General features: G+C 45.5%; 1 protein-coding gene across 2 annotated transcripts in view; it reads left to right on the forward strand.

Moving 5' to 3' along the window:
• The first annotated feature begins 3,590 nt into the window (after positions 1 to 3,590).
• Positions 3,591 to 13,076, forward strand: part of LOC119384083 (uncharacterized) — a 53,584-nt gene continuing 44,098 nt past the window's right edge. For both annotated transcript variants that reach the window (XM_037652367.2, XM_037652368.2), the window contains exons 1-2: positions 3,591 to 3,860; positions 4,035 to 4,266. In XM_037652367.2, the coding sequence (XP_037508295.1) occupies positions 3,678 to 3,860; positions 4,035 to 4,266 (415 nt within the window). In that variant the 5' untranslated portion in view covers positions 3,591 to 3,677. The remainder of the gene's footprint in view (positions 3,861 to 4,034; positions 4,267 to 13,076) is intronic.

Below are 13,076 nucleotides of genomic sequence, written 5' to 3' on the forward strand. Positions count from 1 at the left end.
GCAAGATACTGGCCGATTCGAGGCCATGCAAAACAGAGACGTGCCATCCACCTATAATGAAATCACCAAGCACTTCTACATCTCGCGTTGCATCTTCCCACCGCCTAGCCCAAAGCTAAGCAGGCCTCAAGCACTTACTTTAAGGCTATTACAATCAGAGTCTTACCCAAATCCGCACATACTGTACGTCATATACCCAGAAATCTACCCTTATGATATATGCAACCACTGCAAACTCACCAAGGCTACTCTTAGACACGTGCTCTGGGAGTGCACCACTATGTATAACGATGCTAACCCCGATGCTACTTCAGGAAGATGGGACGCTGTCTTGCGTAGCTCAAGCCTAGGCAACCAGAAATGGGCCATCCAGCAAGCCCGCGATGCGGCTGTCAGGCTAGGCCTTTCAGTCCCAACGAGGAGGCCCTAAAGGCGTTTGTGCACACATTGCAGGACATTAATAAGGTAATTCTATTCCGTTACTTTCCTTTCTACCCTTGGACATGAATACCCCATCCCACACCTTTCTTTTTCACTGCCTTTTTCCTCTTTCCTTTTGACTTGCCGGCCCCTCTTTCTCCGTCATAACCACCCCCACTTTCGCAGTTGCCCTTTCGTCCTCATTTTTTGGGTTGGAGGAGAGGGTAAAAAGCATATCCACACCACGCTAAGGAAAGCAGTTGCAACCTTAAAGAAGACAGGTCCACTTGTCGAAAAGTCGGCTTCAGCGATGCCTCGTGTTCAGGTTCTTCTCATAAATAAAAGAATACTAATACATAACAGAAAGAGAAGAGAGCTAGACTGCCAGGAGAGAAGTGTGGAGTCTACCTCCAAGCAGGAACAAAGACTCATCTATGTGTGTACAGTGGCTCACATGAGAAGCCAAAACAGATGGTCTGAAAACTATACCTTGAACTTGGTGCCTAGTTTGGGCAGAGCCAGTGTTGCAAGAGCTGTTCTTATTAAGATACGGAAGAGCAGCCTAGGGCCAAGTGATATCAGGTCACTACTGCCACTTCTTACATCTTTTGAAATGGCTAAAACAGAATGAGCACCAGCAAAGCATACTCAAACACAGCTCTTCAGCCCCTACTTTCTCCATGAAGTTGGATCCCACCCACTCCACGAGGTTACGACTGAACTTGCAGCATGGGCACCTGCACAAATAAAGGTTGTCTTTTTGCACATCAAAGTACATTCTCATACATGAGAATTACAAAGAGTGTTCATTAGTTCAGCTCTAGGGTGAAAAGGATACAAGGTTCGTACAGGTTTTGACAGCCCATACTCAAGGGTGTTCAAGGACTTTCAAGTCCCTATTGAAGGTTTCTCAAAGATGTAAGGCAGTGGAAATTTTTTCGAATAACTGTTTCCAAAACAGTGTGATAATAACTATTGGGGTTTCACGTCCCAAAACCACGATATGATTATGAGAGACGCTGTAGTGGAGGGCTCTGGAAGTTTCAACCATCTGGTGTTCTTTAACGTGCACTGACATCACACAGTACATGGGCCACTAGCATTTCGCCTCCATCGAAATGCGACCGCCGCTGCTGGGATTGAACCCGCGACCTTCGGGTCAGCAGCCGAGCACCATAGCCACTGCTCCACCATTCATTCTATAAGCAAGTTTGACAGGTGCGAGTGACAAGCAGTGTTACACAAGGCACACCTAGGAAGCCCAAGGCTCCTAGACTGTGCGACATTGGCCTTCTGCCACGTCTATTGCTTGCGCTAACCTTTGGTCATTTCTTAATTTCTGTACATGCCTTCAATAACCGTGCTTTTATCCTGCCTATATGGTCCTATTCTTTTCACTTATGTTTGTTTTTTATTGCTAATTCAATCTCTCAATCTCAATCAGTATTACATGGTGCATATGCATGGTGAAACAGAGCTAAGCAAGCACATGAGATACGCCGCACAAACAAGAAAAAATGCATGCTTCTCAAGGGTTCCATTTTCTTTTTTTGCATCAATACACTTCAATCTACAATGCCTACAAAATTTGTTACCAACCGTCACCAACTGAGAGCGCACTAAACACGTTGCAGTGCTGTCTGGTAAACTGCGGCACTCGTATCAAAACTTGAGAATGGAATGCGTCTGCCGTCTCTCGCAAGCAGCCGCAATTTGCATTGAGACATGGAGCGTGATGCCACTTCATAATGTAGGCAAATGCGATATTCAAACCTGAACATTTGCGAAATTGCCACCGAGTGAGAGCCTTTAATCCAGCTTCTGTAATGCGCAAGGAAGCTGTTCCTACTAGTTGATCAGATAATATCCGTAGTAGTAATCACTTAGGCCAAGAGGAAAATTGGACGAGTTCGTTCAAGTTAACCATGTCGAACTGTAGTGCATGAAAACTCACGATCGGTACTCACTCGCGCAGCAAACATTTCCTGCTCGCGCAGCGATCGTTGGTGAGCCTCTTGTGCCCCAGTTCGAAATGTTTATCACGCTCCGAATCCACATCGTAAGAACGACAGCATATTGTCACGCTTTCTGGTATTCAATTGATAGACTCGGCATTCTAGCTGACAGAGACAAAGCTCGCAATAATGGAGATCACTACTTACTCAATTGTGGCAAGGCAGCGCAATGCAGCATCCTCGCCTTCGACGTCCAGATGTTGTTCGAGGCAGCCACGACGAAGTCGCTACGGAGCACCGGTTCGCGTACTACGTTGTCGAAACGAAAGCTGCCCGACTCGCGGTCATCGTCGTCGGTGTAGAGACAGGAGACGAAAGCCCAAGCCCGTTCAAGTAGTTCAAGCGTGCATCAGCCGGTGGAGCGACCGTTCCAAAAAGCACCGCCAAAAATTAAAGAGAGATTTTGTCCCTAGGTCACCTAGGTACCTAGCTGACGGCAACAAAAGGATTCCCCGACAGCCGTCACGAGAGGGCCACCCAAACGCTATAGCCGAAACATTAATAAACAGGAGTTTATCGTAAGGCTTTTCTTGTTGTACAAAAAGCAATGATTTCTTTTATTGTATTCAGACGTAGCAGTAGTTAGCGTGTTCGCCCTTTACCACTTTTCTTAATATTAAACCGGAACTTCCGCTTGTGTACCGTTTAGGCTACGGAAACACGCGCGCGCTCGATATACGAAGCACCTCTTCGACAACAGATTATTCTGAAAGTCTGCAGCTGACAATGGGTGTATGACATAATTTGTCTCATAAACGAGAAGAGGCAACTGTTCGTGGTGTAACTTTAAAGCAGTTTCCATCTCATTTTTTGATTGTGGGACTGCAAACCAACGCGCGCGCCGCGCGTATTCCATTGCCGTCTATGGCGGTCGCGCCCTGTTTTTCCTCTAGCTACATGGCCGCCGGCGGCTTCACTTGCTCCCGTTGGCGGCGGCCGGGACTGCCACTCCAGAGGTTCTATTGGTCTATAATAACCCTAGCTTATTTTACCAATTCAAGATGTTCGCCTATTGTGAATGGCAAGAAAATAATTTTTAATGGAATTGCTGATATTCTGGATGACATGAAAATTATGCATTGAAATTTGACTTGATACATTCTTTGCGTCAAACTTAGCGCTCCTCTTTTAGTGCATTAGCAACGCTGCGTGTCATGGCGGTGTCAGTAAAGCTCGTTATTTAAATGTCTCGAATCTCTCAATGCTGTTGTCTTTCTGCTCTGTATTAGCATAGATAGCACAATGGACGCTAGGAAAGAGCTTGATGGTCTAACCTTCAAAGAGATGAGGTTCAAGATGTGCCGCTTCCTCGAAGAGCAAGGCGTCGTTAATGATCTTCGCGCGCGCCTGCGCTACAAGTTTGTCGAAGCGCTCACGATCACTACGCAAAGCGCCCAGCGCTCTTCGCGCACGCTTCTCCATCAGGTGAGCGCATCACTCGGATATTTCAAATGCAGGAAGGGTTTTCCACTCAAAATTGGCCCGAAAGCAACGGCAGCTGACAGTGAGCGGCGCTATAAATGTCCACGGATTAGTCTGGATCGCCACAACCAACCCTGTCATACATTTACCTTCAAGCGTTTCTTTTGCTCTTGCCAGGTGATCTTGTGGTTGATCCAGGACTACCTGTCGAGCCAGGGCTACGAATACGCGCTGTGCACGCTCGCCTGCGAGTCCGGCGTGAACCAGGAGCCGTTCTCTGTACGCGACGTGGAGGAGTTGCTTCGCCTGCCGCACTGCGACGGCCACTCGGTGCTTCAGCGCATCGTGACACGCATGATGAGTCGGCCGGAGACCGCCTCGGCTCAGACCTCCGTAGCTGCTATGCAGGGTGAGCACGCGAAAAAAGAAAATTATTGCACAATGTCAAAAGCACCACTTTCGCCGCACTTGGCAAAAGCACATGTAGCGCCTTGAAATTCCCGCTCAAACCCGCCGGGGCGTCACAGAGTTTAACGGCCAACACAATTCTTTATCGGTAAAAATTGGTTACGTTGTCTTGTAAACAAACACATGCGGTTGGGCGAGTTGGTGATTCACACACATTTTTAGCGCTAAGCGGGAGAGATCAAGAAAACTTGATAAAAAGGCAGTGGTGCCACCTTTCCCCAGAAAAAAAAAAAAAAAAAAAAGCCGGTTCTTCAGAGAGGGGGTTTACAGGAGATTAAATTAATTTATGCCATTTTAAGTCTTTGGCATGCAGTGCCATTTCATGTAGCCTTGCCTGAGCGACAAAAACAATGTACAGTACGGTCCACTCTTAGAGGGAACACGCGAGCGTGTGACCGGCTGTCCGCGGAGCGCTAACTGCTGGCGAGATTTGTAAATGCTGCGCATGCGTATAGATTCATTGCGGCGGTTCGTGCCCCGCGTCATCTGCTCCTTCCATGCGGCAGCGCTCGGCGTGCGCTGACCCTTATCGCTTTTGTTTTCGAAGTTAGAAACAAGTGATACCAACTCTGCCTTCCGCTTGTTGAATAAGCGTTTATTTTATTGTTGGAAGGGGAAGCTTAGTATGTATGTTTGCTGCATCATGCTTCAATTGCCTTGTCTGTTATCGAAAGTGGCCAGTTGCTGTAGCTGTGTGTGAAATACATATAACTGGCTTGAGCAAGCTCTCGGTGCTGTTTTTCTTGCAGAAGTTGAATTTTATTTTCATTTAAAAGAGTACGGACGTGCACCAACACACCAGCTTTGCATCCTTCAAAAGTATTGTGGCTAGTTCTTGCCCCGTATATCCTCTGTCGCAAAAGTATAATCAACGAGATGTCTCCTTCAATTTTACCGTCAGGTAAAGTTCCGTGCACGCTTTATTTCATTGTGTGCATGTGTTGTTGTAACAGAATAATCTTGTTGTAAAAAATAGTCGATCTTAGGAGCATCTGCGCATGATGCTTTAGCGAGCATAGAAACCAGTCCAGTTAAACCTTGCGAAAGAGCGCAGCAATAACCAAATGCGGATATTTGTTTTTCTGGCTGTTGAATGCAGAGTGACGACGGCTAGATAAATCGCACCCCGAAAAAACGGAACCGCTTTCTGGCGCTTTCCAGGAATTGCCTGGCGCATGGGCGCAAAAGTAGCAGACGACGCCGGGCGCACGCCGCCCTTACAAGTGTATGCGCATGCGCCGCATTTACAAATCTCGCCGCTAGTCAGTGCCGCGCAGGCTGTCAGCCACGCGCTGGCGTGTTCCCTCTAAGAGTGAACCGTACTGTACATGTCCACACAAACACAGCACTGAGCTAACCAAGTACTCTAACCTAGCATAAAAATACCTGTGGTTGGAAGGGCGGTTGTACTGATGACTAAGGCCGGATTTTTAGACACTTAAAAAGTGCATTTTAGGCGCCAAAAAGAGGCAGGCAAAACAACGTTTTAGGTGCCAAAAATAGGCAGGTAAAACGTTTTAGGCCTCCAACGTCATAATTCTAGGCTCAATAAATTGTTACATAAATGCAAAAAAATTGTTACATAAATGCAAAAATGCAAAAAACAAAGGCGTGTGCGATCTGTACCTATGACAGCAAAGGAAAAAAAAATTCAGCAGATCCCACGTCTTGTGGGAATCGGCTTCATGCGAAGCAGTCAGCCAGGAGTGTTATGCTGCATTTTTTGGCTTTGAGCCAAGCGTTACGAGGTGTATCAACAGGTTTTTGTAAATGGAGGAGTTGTGCGCCCATCGTGGGCTTGCCGACTACACTGATGTTTCAATGGTAACTTATGGCATGACGCAGTATCAGCACTCATGTTAGAGCGCAGACATCTGTGTTATCGAAGCAAAGTAGACACTACAGTGCGATGGTATGAATATCATACGTAACTTTCATTAGCACATTCCTCCGGGGTCGAGCAGCACTTGAATATAGTTTTAAGTGAATGACAGCGCGTAAAGCAAGGACAAAGAGAGAACGAACAGCACCAGTCAGCACTGGTGTCATTCGTCCTCCCTTCGTCCTTGTTTTACGTGCTCCCGTTCACTTCAAACTATGCAACACCAACTAGCCCAACGTCGTACCCTTCTGCTTGAATATAGCTTGCTGAATCATAGGAATACAAGTGCGATGTTTATTAGACTGCTGTAAAAGCGGAGTCAACACTGGAACCACAATTAACGTTAAGCCGACATGACGCCTGTATCATAGGAGTACATATGTAGTGTTTACTGTTTTGTTACAAAATTAGATAGCCAGCACTACAACACAATTGTTATACCGACATTATGCCAGCATAGGGTCTTTTTACAAAGCAGTTTCTAGACATGGCGTGGCTCTGTAGTAGAATACCTGACTGCCACGCAGAATGCTTGGGTTCGATTCCCGCCCGGATCCTAATCTTTATTCTTTGCATTCGTCGGGTCAATGCTGCCGATGTCAGTTTTTCTTAACGCTCTCGCATTTAAATTACCAATGTCTGTTCTCGCCGTTCCTGGGTAGATATAAACTGTCCATCACCTGTGTGCGCATACGCGTATACCACGGCCTGTGGTATACGGGTATGTGCCACACGTGTCTGGAGGAAAGGGTTTGGCGACATGCGCGAACGGATTTTAATGTTATTTGTGCCATGACCAGACAGTCATATTTGTCAAAAACTCTTACCTTCCCATGCCAATTTTGGTCTATGCCTTATTAAGGAGGCGATCACAAGAGCACCCAGACGTAGGCAGCTAGATAGATAGATACGTAGATACGTGGATAGGAACGCTCAAAGTGCCTTGGGTTCGCTAAGAAATGCTTCGTACTTAAAAAATATTATTGTATGATACCACAAAGGCGCCCGCAGTTGAACATAGCCATGCTATTGTCCTCTGTCTCGCACAGTTCGCAGATAGCGGTCTCTTCTTTATTCTCTGGCATGGTGAATCTAGTGTACACTGTCGAGTAAACACACTCCTGAATCACTTTCTTTTCGGCATGGCTGAGAGGGGCAGCACAGGTGCAAATATATCCAGGCCACTAAAAGAGTAGACGGGAGGGATGCCTCGTATTGGCCGGTTCTAATTGCACGGGGTTAATTTCTTCCATGTGGTTAAGAAGTAAGTTACAAACCAAACAAAAGCCGCATGATCATCACATTTTTGTTTCTTTTGATCTTTACTCTCCTTTCCCCTGACGGCTCTCTACGGTTTCGCATTCGCCAACCGCCCGCGCCATGTCAGCGCGGCAGCGTATGGTGGCTGGCACGTCCCATTACCGCTGCTAGCAGTTGTTTTCTGGAAGTTGGTTGAACTAAAGCCCCTCTATCTTTCAAAAGTAGTGAAACTTTTGATCCAGATGCCGCGCCCTGCGATAGGCCAATTAGCGACACCTGACCATTCTAACTTCGCACCCCGCCCTAAGGGTCCAGCGGTGGCAGCGCTGTGCCGGTGTTAGGCATTGATGTCTGTGTTTTCAAGCGTAGAGTTGTATCATCTGTAATGCGATAGCGTTAAAGAGCTCGTTTCGCAAAACTTCCGGTGTCGGCATTGTTGGTTGTGAGCGAAAAATCATCTCGTCCGCGACCGAAAAATCGAAAAAGATGCAAATAAAATAAATTATAAAAATCTTCGGTTCGAGTGAGAATCGAACCCAGGCCATCTGCGTGGCAAGCAGGTGTTCTACCACAAAGCCACGCAATTGCTTGAAACTGCTTAGGAAAAAACACCATATAAATGCCTTGTAGTGGAAGGAGTCTCCTTAGCGCATGTAATATTGCATGGCAAAAGCGTAGAATTGCGCCAGGCATGAATTACAGAACGAGTGAATTGCGCGGCATGTGAATTGCGCAACGAGTGGGTGTTTTAAAGGTCCACCCATTACAAAGCGCTCAGACATATTTAATCACATAATTAATCAGACCTTGGGGGTGTGCGAATAATGAAATTTCATCTCGAATCGAATAGTGCCAAATAGTGCCCAAAAATGTCGGATATCGAATCGAATATTGAATACAAAGGATTTGATTGAAAATTCAAAGAAAGAAGAACGGTAATGCTGTGCTTCATCATCAAGAGCGCTCTGGGCCCATAATCTTCGACCGCTCATTCACAGCAGCGTTTTAACCGCGCGCAGGAACGATGGCAGTTTCTCAACGAGTGGTGCGGTGAGGCAGTGGTGACAGCACAGTGTGAACAGATTTCATATGTCAAGCCAATCACTGAATTTTTGTCTCGGGCCAAATTCGGGACGTTTTAAGGCGCTTGCGGCATACGTGACCGAACTATAAGCAAGAAGTTCGTGCCTTCGTTTCGGAAGTGAAGTTATGAAGGGCTTGATAGTTCTCTCGTGTGTTCTTTTTGCTTACGGAAATGGCATAATCTCCTTTCAAATAAACATGTGGTCACTTTTAACCAGGACATCGGTGAAAGTTTTAACGAAAAGCGTACTGTAAAGGCGTTAGCATTAGTTTTAGCCACCCCAATTTGTCGCCTTTTAGATATTCGTCATGTCGAATTATTTGAAACTTCGAATACTATCTATTTGAAAGTCTAATCGAATTATTTGATTAAGTGTTATTCGATTCGAATTCAAAACTCGAATATTCACACACCTCTATCAGACATATTTAATGCTTGGAGCATGATGTGCTAGTATGCGGGGCTTCGGTTGCCTCACCGTGCGGAGGACAGAAAAAAGCTTCTTTTCTTTTTTGTTCCTCGCGGAAGGAGTAAGCTCATAATGTGCCAATAAGAGTAAGCTCACAACATGCGTATTTTTTTCGAACTAGAAAACAAAAACTATTAGCTCACCGAAATATCACCTGTACTTCAAGTTAAGATGAATTTCAAAACGTGCAGTGAACAAAAAATAAATGCAACAGTATATAAGTAAGTGCAACAGTTGGGCTAGTTGGTACGGCAGCATGTTTGTGTACAGCGCGAGGAACGACGAAGACAGTAAGAACAGAAGGGACACGGACGAGCGCTGTCTCACAAAAAATAAATGCCCTGCATGACAGCTGCCGTGGGAAACTTCTCGGAAGCTGCTTCGGAAACGCACGCGTTTTATTTCAACGTTTAACGTGCTCCGGGCTCATTTAAGTTACCGTATATTGCCGATTATAAGTCGACTTCGATTATAAGTCGACCCTCCAACTTGCAACCCCTTCTAGGGGAAAAAAAAAAGTTGACCCCGAACACAGCCTCATGCTGGGGCCATAGCTCACCAGTAAGTTTTTCAGAAGAGGGAGTGATGCAAAGAAACATTTATTTGCCCGTGAAACATTGCTTACGACTTGTCGTCGCTTGAGAGAAGGACGCAGTCACGGTCATTGCCACCGTGTGAGCCACTGCTGCTGCTCGCCGTCGGAACGGGTGCCGGTGGTACTGAGATGCCGCACGTCGAAAACGCCGCGCGGACCATGTTGGTTGGCGGTCCATACCAGGCATCATTGACAGTAGTACGTGCTTTTGCTTCAATCTCATCGTAGCAAACACTCAGGCTCTTGCTTCTCTGGTCGTGAACCCAATCTCAAACCACCTCCTCAATGGCAAGGTACTGTCCAGACTTCGGTCCGCGAAAGGAACGGCGTGTAGCAGCGCACGCGAAGATCTTGGTCCTTTGTTTTGTCCATTCCCTCACGCACTTTTCCGACACATCAAACTTGCGCCCTGCTTCAACGTTGCTTTCCGACTCTGCGTAGAGGATCGCTTGCCTCTTGTAAGCAGCGCTGTACTGTTGCCGGAGTAGCGGTGGCATCTTGGCGTCCGTTTGGCAGCGTCGCAAATCGTGCACACCACTGCTCGCAAGCGAAGCGAAATGCAAAAATGGCGAACAGGCGTGAATGCAAAAAGACGCGAAGACGCTTGTGGGCGCATGTGACTGGTCATGTGGTTTAGTTCCCTGCGAAGTGTTGCCAGCATTTCTGTGGAACGCCTATGGTTTGTCAATGAATCGTTTCTATTGTATGAAAACAAAACTGCAGGGCGCATCGCAAGATAAATTCCTCTTTATTCATAGAGCATCGTTTGCCCTCTATCAAAGGTATGAAATGCTGCTTTCGAGACCGTGTTTCCCAAGCAGTTCGCATTAATGCCGCATGGCGGTTATTTTTAAACGCGCTCCGTAGTTTCGCCTCACGTGGTTTTGCTATAGTTTCGCGATCGTCGTGGCAGATCGCAAAAATGTCCGGCTCCGGAAGCGGCGCGCGCGTGTTGGGAGATAGCTGTTGCCGTGACTCCGCTGCCTCTGCGGCTGATGTTATCGATGCGTTGAATAGCAGGAAATCTGAGGACGACGACCTTTCGTCGGGCCCCACAGATAAGTCGACTTAACGGTTCCACTATAGCTCGACTCCGATTATAGGTCGACCCCGAACTTTGGAAGGTCATTTTACGAAAAAAACGTCGACTTATAATTGGCAATATACGGTATTGTTTGATATTTGCTGAGCATCTGAGGCCCTAATAATTAAGCGGTTCAAGCGCACACTCAATTTGGTTTCAGGCGCCTGCAAGGTATATGGGAGCGAGTGGTCTGGTAGCGCTGCCCCACGTAACCCTTGAGAGGGCTCGTGTGTAGTTGTCGTTACCTTTCAACAACAGAGTAGCCAATTGCAGAGGACAAGGTTGAACCCCACAGAGTTCTGAACAGTCATTGTTGCCCTTTAACATGAATAACAGTCTCAAACTGCATGCAAAAGCGAAATTTGAGGTTGGATAGTGTTCATATAAGCGCCGATTTTGAATATAGGCATTTATAGGCACGAACGCCAAAAATAGGCATTTATACGCACTATAAAAACACTATAAAACCCCCCCTTAACCTCTAATGCATGCTCATATATCAAAGTGAGGCGATTGGAAAGCAAGGAGCAAAAGAGGCATTTGCCTAAAATCAGGTCTCTACTAACGACTGTTAAAGTGAGGTTATGGTTATTGCTCTAAATGTGCTGCACTGAAAAGGGACTGCACATACTTAGTCCATAAATAACGCTTCTTTGTGTCTGTATACCAGGCCAGTGACACTGTAGACACTAACGAACATTAAAATGTATGCAGTGCATATGCCACAAAAATATAGGATGTTCATAGATACATATACGTGTAATAATATGCTCTATTCCGATGATCATTACACTTGAAGGGATCTTAAAAGGGGGTTGACTAATAACATAAAAGTTTTGGTGATTGACGTATAAATATTTACCGTCGTAGTTGTTAAACTGACGCTTATAAAATGCCCCAGAAAATAAATAAGCGCAATATTATGACAAAAGACCGGCCAGTGTCAGCCGGTCTTAGGTGTGGACCGGCAACTGGCCCGCTATCTAAGCAACCGGCCGGGTCGGTCTAAAACCGGACAGGTGGCAACCCTACACACAGGGCGCACATGCAGTGGCAGCGTCACTGACCTAGCAATAGATAAAAAAATTTTTGACTTGCTATTGTAAAGATAGACAGAGGTGTCGCTAATAGATTCCATGCCCCCTCTCCTTAACATAATATACTTACAGAAATATTAACGTGATTGCGTTGAAGGGGCCTTCCAACACTATTAAAGCACCCATTTTTTACTCGTTGGTTGCGTAGACTGAAGTATGGACAGATTAGTGCAGCAAGAACGGCAGCGACAGGGGCACGCAGTCCAAAGTCATTCAGTGTAGAAAATTCAAAATACAAGAAAAAAAAATGCCTACCCTCAACCTGATTTTCGTTGGGTCATATGACCACATTTCACTCGCCTGTGACGATAAAGCGCACGGCCAATGAAATGAGCTGAAAGCTCCTACGTAGGGGAAGCTCTCACACCATTGTTGCCTGTTCAGTCGAATGTATTGATGACGCCGTTGCCATAGTAACAAACCACGTGGTGCCTGACCACATCATTTTCCTTACGGTCGATTCCACGAAAGATCGAAAAAGGGTGTATATTTGATGTTTCCGATTTTCCTGATAATTTTGTATGTTGTGCACATATGATTGCACAGCACGAAATCGCAGTTCGTTTTCAAATAAAAATTTTTTTCAACACAGCAAAATTCGACAAGTGTCGCCGGTTGACGACGACCATTTTACGAAGAATGCGTTTTCGTAACTTCGGAACCATGCTGGCAGCTACTCAAGCTATATATTACAAATATCTTTCTTTTTGGCGGAAGTAGAAGTAAAGAGGAAATAGCTCTTATCATTTCATGGAATTCTGAGTAAATTATGTATTTTTAAAAATTCACGAAAAACGCTGCGTTTTTGAAAATCAGTCAAATTTGGGACGCTATGGCTACTTCTGTGAACATCTTAGCTTGTTCATATTTGCAGTATGAATAGGCCTTTATGTGAATAATGAACCTCTGCATTTGTATTTCTCTAATAATTTTCAAAGTAGTAAATTTTCATGCTCGAAACACCAAAAAGAGAAAAGTGCTCCTCCATTCAAAAATCTATAATAAAAAAAACCCAATCTCAATTTTGTTCAAAGTCCCCCAAAATGTTCTCAAAGGACTGCAGAATGATATTATGAAAAAACATGTTGCATCATTTTTATTAGAACAAAAGCAGAAAATGTCAAACATTGTGTTTCCAGAGCGTGGTGGCCACTGCGTAAAGGACATCTCTAGTAACAAGAAAATACAGTAACACGTCTTTTTTCTTCTCTGAGCTTCGCTAAACAGCAGTAATGATCTATTGTTGGAAAGTGGGAACTGTTTTGTAAAGAAAAAAAAAG

Source organism: Rhipicephalus sanguineus, chromosome 2 (assembly GCF_013339695.2).
Source record: "Rhipicephalus sanguineus isolate Rsan-2018 chromosome 2, BIME_Rsan_1.4, whole genome shotgun sequence".
NCBI classification, from domain to species: domain Eukaryota; kingdom Metazoa; phylum Arthropoda; class Arachnida; order Ixodida; family Ixodidae; genus Rhipicephalus; species Rhipicephalus sanguineus.